Genomic DNA, 12,991 nt, shown 5'->3' with positions numbered 1-12,991 from the left:
AATAGTAAGCTTTAAAGGACAGTTCACACCTTGACAGGAAAGCAGAAAGCAGATAGAGCCAATCAAAACTCGCGTTGAAAAGAAAATAGAACAGTGCCTATTACCAGTGTGAGTTCTGATTGGCTTCTGCTTTTCTGCTTCCTGGTTTTCTAAAGACGTGAGTCTCCCTAAAGCCTATATATCATTCTACCGACAATACTGATCAGAGTTGGGTAAGAGTTGGTTTAGAACTGTGAGTAGTTTCTTACATTTCTCTCTCTTTACGTGTGTATAATACGTTTCTATATTACGTATAATACGTATAAAACCTATAAAAAGAACGTATAATACATGGTATTATACATATAAAAACGATATATATTATGTTATGATATATTATGTTTAATACATACCCAACACTGCTGATTACAAGCCGACCGGACTTTTGCAATCATAGTCGATTAAGGCCGGAGCACATTTACATAACGCATAAAAAAAATCAACTAATCTAAGTTTTTTATTTCATGGAAAGAAAGGAAATAAAGAATTCTGATTGGTTGATTTTTTTATTTAAATTTTTTTTATTAATTATGTGTTATCCAACAAACGAGAATAGATTAAAATGGATTAAAATTTTTTTCTATCCAAATGCGTATTTTAAATAGCGAATACTTTTTTTTGGATTCAATTGGATGCAATTGGATTGAAAAACTTCTTTCCTATTCAAAATTTTTTTTTTTTGAATTGAACAGTATTAACAATGCACAAAAAAAGCTAATATTATTTTTAGATTGAAAGGCATAGAGATATGCTCCATGCAATTCCTATAAATAAATAAAAATGCATTCAGGATTGAAAAGCATTCATTTTAACATTCGTGAACCGATATTTCTAAAAATCTGAATCCATTTCAATTCATTTCAATCCATTCTCGTTTGTATGGATATGCAAAAAATCTGTGCTACATCTACTATACCACCTGTGTTTCGGAACTAAAGCATAATACATAGTATAACGTATTGAAAAATTTTTATTGTAAACAATGGAACGTTATTATACTTTACGTATAATATATTTTACATATCTAAATATAATTATTCAAAATTTTTAAAATTACAATCTGTTACTTACACAATTGAAAAAAGTATATATGTACATATATATAAACATGTTTCTTCTTATATCTACATGTTAAGAGACTAATTACAATAAGCTATAATCTTAATATTATATTTTTCTAATATTTATTAACATTTTTTTAATGATTAATTAATTAATTATTTAACATTAAAAATTAATGTATAACACAGCGGTGGCTTCTGTAGAAAATTGATAATTATGACATTATTTAAACATTAAAAATAATGAATAAGAAACAATTTACGAGATTCATAAAAAGTTAAATATAATCATACTATTTAATTTTATTTATATATAATATATATATATATATATATATATCAATTTAATTATAAATAAAAAGTATAAAAATAGATTATTCTGTTGGCCCGACTCTAATATCGATAGAACCTTCTCCACCATGATAAGGCGGAGAATTCGTTTGTTCATCAACGTTATTAGGAGTTTTCGATGTTGTCGGAAGTGGTGTATAATTGTTATCATTTGGAGGTTCTTGAATGATAATGATTGGTTTGTTCCAATGATTTCCATGTGGATGATGCTGCCATTGGTGCCCTGGTGGAACATTATGGCCTGGTGGCCACTGCCACCACGATTCCCTATCAGAATTTTGTTGCGGTGTATGTCGTGTGTCGTCGGAGGCAATAATCATCTATAAAACACGAAATGTATTTCGACTTATATACTTGCATATTTTATAAGAACATACACACACACACACATATATTGTATACTTATATAAAATTTTTTCGCACAAATTTTAGTCGTTAAAAAATTAAAGAACGAAAAAATAGACTGAATTTATTCAATTCGTACCTCATGTGAGAATCGACCTTCGAAATATTTTAAAGTTAAAAAGAACATCGCGACATAAAAATTATAAATCCTATATAAATATACCAATATTTATACAACATTTGTAATTTTTATGTCGCGATGTTTTTTTTTTAAATATTCTCAAATAAGATATTTACCGAAACGAATTGAATAAATTTAGTCGACTATTTTTTCGCTCTTTAATTTTTTGACGACTAAAATTGTACGAAAAAATTTGTTTATTAATCTTGGAAAATTATTATTGGAATATTACTAATCTTGGAATATTATTATATACATAAATAGATGATTATAATTATTCGAAAAGTTTTTCGATATATAAAAGATTGATTCTTTAACAAAAATATTTATATTTGAGGATTTCAAAATTGTTACGATTCTTATATAAGTACGTACTATGTCGTTTGTTTTTGGGTTTTGGCATACCCATTCGATGTCAGTGGTAAATTTATTGTTTTGCTGCTCAATTCGTTGTGGATATCTCCATCCGCGGCCAGGATTGTTTCCTCTTTGATCTTGGAAGCCAGGATAAGTCGACCATCCCGGATGAGCTTCAATCTCGATGACTAGGAGCAATGTAATAGCAACCAATAGTATCTTCATGTTCTATTATTTAAAGGAAATAAATCAAATAAGTAAAGAAATGACCAATATAATTAAAACTTAGATCTTGATTGTTTAATAAAAATTATATATAAATTATATGCACTTTTTAGTTATACAAATTACGTTCCGTTTACTGTCAGTTTTGAAATGCAATCATTAACTGAAAATAATAATTAAATTGTCTCAAATTAAATTGATCGTCAATTTAATAATAATGCCAATAAGTAACTTGAAACATTGAAAAAGACTTATTATTGCGAAAAATATTATCACGTAGACAGCGGATAGATTTTGCACAAATTATGAATTATACTTTAATTCACGAACTACACCTTTAACATAAACTTCAAAAAAAATTTTTTATTTGCATCAAGAAGAAAAATTAAAAAATATACAATATTTTTAATTACACAATTTAATCGATAAACAGTCTTTTAACAGTCCGTGGATCGATCGTAACTTCACTTGAAGACTTACAGTAATATTACTAATAATATCTGAAGAAGAGCCAGAAGCCACGATCATTCACGGGGAAAAACTGCACTTAGTTAATAAGCCGTCATCGCAGCGTCGTTTCCTTATATAGCGATTTATTGACACGCAACCTCCGCTCATCCGGTGTCCAATTGAATTCTATTGACACAATCAACTGTAGGTGAAACGGAGATTTCGATTTATGAATGACGTCGGCAAATATGACGCATTCTGTACAATTTATATGAATAATACGCAAAAAGCGATTCGTATTATTAAAATCGATTAGGATCTTCTTTTCTTCCTTCTCCCTCTCTATTTCATTCTCAAGGCAATTCGTCGTCGTAATACCGGTTTAGAGTTTTGAACGAACCGGTATCGCGAAATTACGCGAATCGCTTCGACGGCTGCCGCTATCATTAAGCAACGAATTACAGGACGCCGTGAGCCGGCGGCCGACGCGGAATTATTGTAATTTATGTCACGGTTCATCGCCACGCCGCACGCCGCCATCGCGTATGTACGGTATATATACGTCCAGTGTATGAAAGGTCAATAAATGTCGCACTGGCTACGGCGCTCTTTCTTTTCAACTCTACAAAACAAATGATTTCCTCGCTCCGCATCGTATTCAATTGCTGCGTTCAGCAGAAAAAGCAGCTTTGCAATTGTTGCAAAATTCTTTAACATGATTGATCTTGCCCTTCCCCCAGACAGCATACGCAATATTTCTCAAATATTAACGAAATAGTTATAAGATTTATTTTAAATATTTTGTAAATATTTGTGTGGTCTTCGATTGCACAGATCATAAATCATTTATTATAAATATTATAAAATGTTTATTGTAAATGTTGTAGTAAATGCTACGAAAATACTTAATGAGACATTATAATTCAAGTAAAAAATACTTATTATTAGAAATATTTATTTATATTTATCATAAGTATTACATAAAATGTTTAGCCTATGTATTTTAATAGTATTTCAAATAAAGCTTTATGTAAAATATTGTATAAAATATCTATATAACATTCAAACAATGAATATTAATAAATTTTCATAAATATTCTATGCTGTCTGGATTAGTTCCTCATTGAATTTAAATAAATTGTATAAATTATTTCAAGAATTTTGCAACAACAGTTGCAAAACTGCTTTTTCTGTTGAACACAGCCAATGTTTGCGTATTCAATGGAATTGTGGATCTTAGTAGATAGACTTATGTAATTTCAAAATTTTATGATCTAACATTTTATGATCTAACAAGGAAATATTGAATCTAATATTTTTTGTGCTCCACAACACATCCAAAGTCCAGCGAAATCGGTGAGAGGCAATCCGACGGTTTCTTTGTAAGTACATAAATCTTTGTCATTAGTAACGCACAATGATTTTTAAGGAAAACGCTGTTAATCTTAAGAAAATTACAATTTTTTCATATTTGTACTATACATGTTCAAGTATAATTCCATGATTTTTTTGCAAAGACGTATTTTGTAAACGTTGCATTCAAATAAGTAACATATTTCCATTATTGAATTAAAAATTAGTAATTTTATAAAATTATTATATATTTTCTTTTTAACTGACACAATAAAAAAATTTCATATATTTTTTGAAAAAATTACAATTTTTTACGCATAAATATCCAACCTGCATGTAACTGTATGTCGGCATACCGGATTACAAATCCAACCGTTAGATGGAACCACTGGAATTATCGTAACGTGTCACAAACAACGTTCTTTGACGGAGAAAAAAATTAAACGTATTATGGAAAAGAGAGATTCCGAACATACAATTATTTACCGTGTTTTTGTTGAATTTAACAATATTTTATCAGTTTAAAAATCAAATGTTCAATCTTTTAAAATCGTTCATCTTCAAAAAGCTTTAATCGTATTTATAAAATTACAAAATTTTTCTAAAATAAATAAATCCAACATTTCAAAAATATCACAACTTTCGAAAATTCTTGTTTATCTATCTTGTCATATCCATATTTTATTTCTTCAATCAATAATATACGTGCCAAAGGTGATGAATCAGTTCGCGTTTTACAGCGAACACGTACCCCCTCCCCTCCCCTCCCCTTTCTTCACATTAAAGCGCTCGATAATTCCGAGAGTTCTGTGTTTTTATCGCGATCGCTTTTAGAAAAATCTTCCACGAATATATTCGTTCGCTTCTTTTTCTCTCGCCGTTCTATTTTTCTTCTTCGACCGGGCAACGGTCCAATCGACCACGGCCGTGTTTCCGCGGCCGGAATAAAACGAACACAAGGTCCTCAATGAACGAAAACACTCTTCGTCGTGGAGTGTGGTCGGTCGAGCACCACGATGTCTCGGTGTCGCCGTAAAGAAATATACCTTCTTGGACTTCTCGCCGCGCTATCGCCGATCCCGATTACTTTCGAGGAAGCCGCGCGCTTGAATCATTCGCGTTAATTCAACGTTTCACTAATTCCTTTTTTTCCTTCCCTTTCCTTTTTTTGTTTCGACACGTACCACGTAGACGTATATACAGCGGGCTCTCGGGCTTAATGCCTCTCTTATTGCGCCGCGCGCAACTATTGCCTTCCTAATGAATACCGTAATTTATAATACGCCGCGCGGTTGCTTTTGTCGGTTTATTGGGCGCGGAAACCGGGGACTTCAAAGGCATTCCCCTTATCATTTATGTTTCACGTTATTTGGCTATCATTATCGGATTATCGATCGTCGGGGAATTTTGTAATTACGATTATTTTTGCGTCCGCGAATTAAATGCGTATAATTACGCGACGCTCCATCTAGGCGATAATTAAGTGTATACTACTAGTAATTATGGTAAAATGTAAGTTTTACACTCTAGTTTGAAAAATTGAAAACGCTGAAATGAAGGTTTCTCTCCATATGTAGAACGAAAAAGAAATTAGAAGACTTATCCTTTTTAGTTGAACTTCTTCACTTTTTTTAAGAATAAGTCTTCTAATATTGAATAGAGAATAATACAAAGATTGAATATTTCGTCAGCTTTGACACTCATTGTTTTTATTACTTGAGTATCATTTGTGTCGTTCGTTTTTAATTACTTGAATTGATCAGTTTCTCTGCGATATTTTTCAAATAACGACTTTATGAGAAAACAGAGGGTAGAGAGAACAGAGGACGCGATAATGCAATTTTAATGCATATGCAAATACATTAAAGTGGCATTACATCGTTTAATGTGCGATTACTTGATACTATTAAAGACGAGTCAACGTGTCGTTATGAATTCAGTAAATATCGGTGAAAAGAAGGAAGTTCTCATCAGGTCACAGACGTCGTCACTGCTGAATCTCGGGGAATTCGTTTCTCTCTCTTTATCTCTCTGTTTTCTCCGGTGCAACTTTTTCTCGAAATAATTGACGCGTTTCTCCTTCGTGGCGATCCCACGAAACGCGCTCACACATACAGATCCAACATATGGGGAAAAGAGGCCGTGAACATCAATGCGTCCCTCCGCGATGTCACAAGACCGAGAGACCGCATGTCCATCGTGTCAGTCGGGGACAGAATGGGACAGAATGGGACAGAAGGAGAGAACGGAGTTCACGAGCGGTCGAGTATTCGAAATCGAGAATACATCCCCGCGCGACGACGACAACACAACTATGATGATAGTGTGGGAAGGAATCTTAGTTGTAATGCGGACTACAGAGAGCATTATTTATTAATAGCAAACCCGATGATGCGCGCGCGCGCGCATGTGTGTGTATGTGTGTGTGTGTGTGTGGGTACCACCGCACCGCCACGAGGGAGTGGCGTGGCGAAACGCCATGCTAGAGCGAGCGCAACAACACGATGAATCGTGGAACGGATCCCTCTCTCTCGTGTCCCCCTCGAACCCTCTTTCCATCAGCGGGGAATACGATCTTCCTCCTTTTCATCGACTTCTCTCTCTTTCACTTTCAGCCACCCCGGTTCCTCCTATCCTTCTCCCTCTTTGCGCGGTCCTTTGCCGCACCGCTCGCTCTTTCTCTCTTCTTTCCGCTTCGCGTCTTTCTTGCTCTCGCTCACTACTCGCCCGTTCAACCTCCCTCTCACTCTCTCTCTATTCATCCATCTATCTATCTCTGCCGTTCGTTCAGCTTTCCTCTCTTTCTCGGCCAACACATGGATGCGATTCTCGCGCGCGCAACCCAAGGGACGGTCCGCCGTTGTAGGAGAGTGGACGAACGTTCGCTTTGTCGGCGCCCGCGGCTGAGATCAAACGCACCGGCCGTTTCCTCCTTTCCCCCGCGCCGTAACACGACCAAGGTGGATCCATTCGTCCGTCCGTCCGTCCGTCCGTCCGTCCGTTCGTCCGTCCGTACGTTTGTTCGTCGTTCGTTTCCTCCGCTCCAACGTCTCTTCGCCGTAATCCTCCTCCGTCTTCTACCCTCTCGTTCTTTCTTCCTTTTTCCCGCCGGTATCATCCGGCAAACCGCGCCGAGAGAGTCCAAGCAAAACCGACCGACGCCGGTTGGCCGACGGACGAGTCGCTCTCTCGCCGCGTTCGCTCGCGGCAAAACTGTATTATAGCCTTCTCCGTATCCTGTCCTGTCCGGCGTGTCCATCTCGCGACCTCTCCTCTTCCCGCCCCTCCTCAAATCGTCCTCCCTCTCTCGCGATAAATATTTACCTCGCCCTTTTGACGCCCGTTACCGTCTAATCGGCGCGATCGCGCGAAATGCTCGCGACAGTCAGCCAGCCGATCGATCGACCGATCGACCGATCGACACCCTGCTAGGACATTCGCTAGGATTACCGTATCCAAATGTACGGCTGCGTTCAGCAGAAAAAGCAGTTTTGCAACTATTGTAAAATTCTAATATGATTGATTTTGCTCTTAGTTCCTCACTGAATCCAAATGTATAAACCAATCGTATTAAAAAATCTTACAAGAATCGCAAAGCTGCTCTTTTTTTTTTGCTAAACGCAGCCAATCACGAGAAAAGAGTATGCAGTGAATATTTAACAAAAAAACGATGGAAGGAGAGGATATTTTTTATGCGTTAAATGTAGGTATATTTAATAAAATACAGTTTCTAGAACATAATTTCTTATTGATAATTCTTATTAGTATAATTTTGATAAATGTACAATTCGATCTTAAAAGTATGACCTTAAAAAAGGTACGTGACGCTCTTTAGAAGAGTACAACCGGGTAACCCTACGACTCATCCCATACAGCACAGATCACACCAGCAACGTTGCGAACGTTGCAGTAACGTTACTGTAAGCTTTTGTTCTTTACGGGGCATGACAATAACTTTCATCCCCCTATCATGTAATTAGCGACGCTGACGTCGCGGATATATGGATTCAGCTATCTTTTCCTTTTGCAACCAGATAATTAAAATCGACATAATACCATCGAGTTTAATTTCCGATAGTCTCCGCTCGAGACAAGCATTTGTTCGCCAAGGGATTAAAAATGCGTTGACTGATATGGCTGATATGAAAATCGAACGTCCCCGAATTATAATCGATTTTGGTTTCTTTTTACGCTTTATCTGACGCACAGGTGATCACTGGCGAGATCAAAGCGGCTTAGGCGAAATTAGATAGAAAGAGAGTGTGTTCCTTGATGGTGGCACAAGACGCATCTGGAAATAGTTTATTATTAATAGATGACTTGAATTCAACACGGAGAGAGAGAGAGAGAGAGAGAGAGAGAGAGAGAGAGAGAGAGAGAGAGAGACAGAGAGAGAGGAAAAGAGGACGAGGATGAGAGAAAAGGAGAGAGAGTTCGTGCATGCTGCCGGCGTTATTTCGAGGTTAGTCTGTACCCGCGTTTTTGAGCCGCGCGTTTTATTTCCCCTTACCGGCGAACAGTCAGCGCGTCGCGCGGCGCTCCCTTCTACCCCCTCCCCCCCATTTCAAGCCCCTATCTGAGCTACACCGATCCACCATCCTGCTCCCTCCGAACCTCCCCGCGCAACCCCCGCGGGCTCGCCGCCGTTTCCCTTTTGCCTCTATCCTCCCCTTACCGCGCCGCACCGCTCACCGTTCGCCCGACTCTCTCTCTCTGCCGCCTCTTAAAAACGAGACTTGCCGCCGACTTTCCGACAAAGGAATAAAGAAAAGAAACAACTAGCCACGCTACTCGGCTGAGGATGGCACGGCAAACCGTACCGCAACGCGGCACGGCACAGCGCAGCACGCCGCAGCGTGGCATGGCGGATTCGGGTAGAGAGCCTTTCTGTATAGGGAGTGTGAGGGGGATGCTTCGAGCCGACCGACCGACCGACCGGCCGGTCGTTCAATGGCGTCGCCATTCGGGGGCTCACCTCCTAGGAAATAGAGAATTCCAAACGACGGAATTGCGCGATATTTACTCGCCTCTCTCTTTCTCTTTCTCTTTCTTTTTCTCTCTCTCAGAGAATCCGTGCTGCGTCCGCTGCAAACATTCCGCCGTTACGACCCGGACTGTACAACCCATTTTAAGATATGACAACTTCGTGGGTATTCCACCGATACGTCACAAATTTCGTGGTTTTTAGAACGTATAAAAAAAGAAACACATTTGATTAAGATACCTCGAATTAAGATTGAATATATTTTATTTTTAAGTGAACGATATCAGAACTGTAACAGATTCTTTATCCTAAAATTTCATAACTTTTTCCCTGATACATCAAAGATATTTTTTAATTTTCTATATTTTTGTCCTAATTCAGACACTTCAACGTTTGATTGAGAAATCAATTTGACACAGTAATGTAAATTACTATTGATATTAAAATACTGTAATATTTCTTTCCTTCAGAAGATATTGCATCAATCGAAGAAATTGTCTTATTTATCTGTTAACAAAATTAACTTTCTTTGCACACAAGGGCATAACTATAATTGATTTTCTCAATTATAGTTTTCCGTTTTGGTTATCCGTAACACGAGCCAGAATTCAATTGCGATCGTGTAACTCTTTTCCAGAGTGAAAGCGTGAAAAATCACAATTTTTATGTACGTATATACAAAAAAATTTTCACTTTTCACTTTTTCCGCAGGGAAAAAATTATACGATTGTTCTCCAGATAAAAGCTACGTTTGAAGGTTCAGAATTCACTTGGTATTTTATTTTTTGAAATCATATTACACCATAGAACGTGAGAAGGGGCTGACGAGGGACTATGTAAAAGCGTAGAGGTGTCAGTATATATGTACCTATATCTCGCGACGTATATTTAATTTCGCGCTTACGCAGCCAGCGCGCGGGACGTTGCATACAAAGGAGGCCCTGTCGTGTTTTTGTTCAAGTTAATTGTTTCTCTTCCTTTTTCTTTTTCTCTTTTTTTTTTCTTTTTTTTCTTTTATTTCGATCAAGCGTGTTGCTAACAGTAGCGCATGGGGCGCATTAGTATTAGGGAGAAGAAGGAGAGTAGAGACGAATGGATGAGGGATGGAAGGTGATCGTCGATGTGTAGAGATGAAAGGTATCCTGAAAACACAAGCTGAAACTCCTCCGGCGGCGACGCCTATGTTTCTTCTGAAACACCGCTAGGAGATAATAGCGTGCGGGTACAGTCTCCAAAAAGAGTATCACCGATTTGACACGGACGGGACTTTCCGAGTAGTATTGCGCAGCACTCGGCCGAGCAAGTCTCTCGGTGAAGCAATGTAAATAAAGAATATCTCGACGTAAAGAATATAAGAATACGAAATCGGAGCGCATTTCTCTAATTTGCCTGTCACCCACTATCCCCCGCTCTCCCCTTCTCTCTCTCTCTCTCTCTCTCTCTCTCTCTCTCTACCCCCCTTTTCTCTCTATCCCCGTCGCTGTCTTTCATCTCCCCGTCTGACTCGTAATTCATTGAAGCGTCGAAACAACACAACCGCGCGTTTGTAAACGATGACGTGCGTGTCGTCGACGTAAACACCGAAGTGATCTCAATGACGAGGATATCGATTCTTACAACGGAAACAGACCGGAAGTTTAGAGTTTCCTCTTTTTTTTTTTCGTTTTGTTTTTATTTGTTAATAACAATCGTGCGATTAAGTTTCCCTACGTGTAATTTTACACACGCGGGAACGGGATCAGCTTATTTACCGCGCGAATACTCGCGCGGGACGAGAGCAAAATAACGAATTCGATCTTTTAGTTATCGATCTTCGTGCGCCGTCGTTAAATTCGGGTGATTACTATAACGCGTGATTACTATAATTCAGGTCAATTTTTCGATCACGAGATAAATAGCGTCATATTTTATGTCAGTACGAGTCAGAAGAAGTATATCTAACTTTTTTCCTCATTTATCGCCGTTGGTGAAAAAGTTGAACGTCAGATTGTGAATTAGTCAATGAAACAATAATTTAAGAGAATGTGTCTCATAATCTTGTTTAACGAAAATTGGGGTGTATATGACGTCACATAAAGTTCGTTTTTTTTAGCTGAACTTCTTGCATGGTTTGTCTTTTTCTTTTCATATTGGAGAAAGAAAGAGAAAAGATGATTGACATGTGCCAAAAACTAAAAAGAACAGACTTACGAACAGAAAGTAACGTTTTTCACCGGGAAAACTAATGCAAGACCGGTGCAATTCAGTGCAAATGGATTCACATATTTTTGGTAGGTTAATATAAATAATTTAATCCTTTTCAGGTTATTATATATGAGGTTATCGAAACAAAGAATATGTAATTAAAAGAGTTAAATTATTTATTAACGATGAAAATATGTAAATCGATTTACATTCAATTGTACTCAGTATGCACCAGCGTTGCATTAGTTTTCCCAGTGGAAAACGGTAAAAATATTTGATGCTTTCCAAAAATATAACGACAAAAAAACAAAATATTTTTTAATATTATTGGAAGGAAAATGATAAAAATCTTGGTATGCATGTACACACACTGTTAAAATTTCGTGAAATTTAATGTATTTTTCATGAAAATTTATGAAATTTAATAGACACATTCCTTACATTTAACTAAACTACTGTAACTTAATTTTCAGTTAAATCATTCATTACTTTTAATTTCGTTCACAACCACGAACTTCATTTACATGTAAAGAAAGTATTTCTAACAGTGTATATAGTATTATATATATATATAATTCATATTGAATTATTTAAACATTAAAGATTCAGCTTCAACCGTTATAGGCATTTAATTTCTAGTATTGTGTTCTCGCACGCGTACGATCTAAAATAAAATTCTTATTGTTCATAAAATCTTGTTCGGAAATCAGGGAAATGTTATAGAACGTTAGGATGAGGAAATTTACGTGACAATCCTGATCGAAGCCAACAACGCAACGAATCGATTTTTGGAAAGTAATCCGATTTGATGTACCGGAAAGTAATGAAGGTTGATTGTCACTCGGCGGAACGTGACGATCAGCAGCGAGTTTCGCGTTAATCTCCGAGATTGACGGCGTCGTCTCTCTTCTCGCATCGAAACTCGGAGTAATAGCATCAAGTTAATCCTTCCTCATCGTTAAGCTCATCCCACGCTATTCACAATTAGTCTACGGATCGAATTAAATTACTCTTACGAAATATATAATCATTAAGACTTTTAAAGAGGATCCTTTTATTTTTAATTTGCAAAAAAAAAAAAACAAAATCAAACCTAGAAATTATCTAAGATAATACTCGTATCCCGATGAATAGAAAGATTTTAAATTATTACATGTTTAATTTCTAGAGAAGTTTCAGAAAAATAAGGAAAATACTTTTCATATTGTACACGTATGAATTAAAAAAAGAAACGTTGCGTATATGGTGCGTGTACACGTAATTATATGGACACAGAGTACTGTTACAATTCTGGGTCGTGTAAACGGGGCTTCATACAGTTTATACCGCGAGATTCTTGTAGGAAGACAGCAGCGTTGGCTGGCTCTCTGGCGAACGGGTATGTAAAGGAGAAAGAGAAAATAAGAGAAGAGGAGGAGAGTAGGTAGGTAGAGGTTGAAGAGCCGCCGCCGCCGCCGCCGC

General features: G+C 37.1%; 1 protein-coding gene across 1 annotated transcript; it reads right to left on the bottom strand.

The window, feature by feature from the left end:
• Positions 1 to 1,446: 1,446 nt before the first annotated feature.
• Positions 1,447 to 3,134, bottom strand: LOC108746031. Its single transcript, XM_018482518.1, has 3 exons — positions 3,040 to 3,134; positions 2,353 to 2,562; positions 1,447 to 1,771 (listed from the first exon to the last, which is right to left on the bottom strand). Exons 1-3 carry the CDS (start codon positions 3,085 to 3,087, stop codon positions 1,475 to 1,477), a joined length of 555 nt encoding a protein of 184 aa, XP_018338020.1. The 5' UTR covers positions 3,088 to 3,134; the 3' UTR covers positions 1,447 to 1,474.
• Positions 3,135 to 12,991: the final 9,857 nt, after the last annotated feature.

Source organism: Trachymyrmex septentrionalis, unplaced genomic scaffold (assembly GCF_001594115.1).
Source record: "Trachymyrmex septentrionalis isolate Tsep2-gDNA-1 unplaced genomic scaffold, Tsep1.0 scaffold16, whole genome shotgun sequence".
In the NCBI taxonomy this organism is placed as follows: Eukaryota; Metazoa; Arthropoda; class Insecta; order Hymenoptera; family Formicidae; genus Trachymyrmex; species Trachymyrmex septentrionalis.
This window is presented reverse-complemented; position numbering and strand designations above follow the sequence as displayed.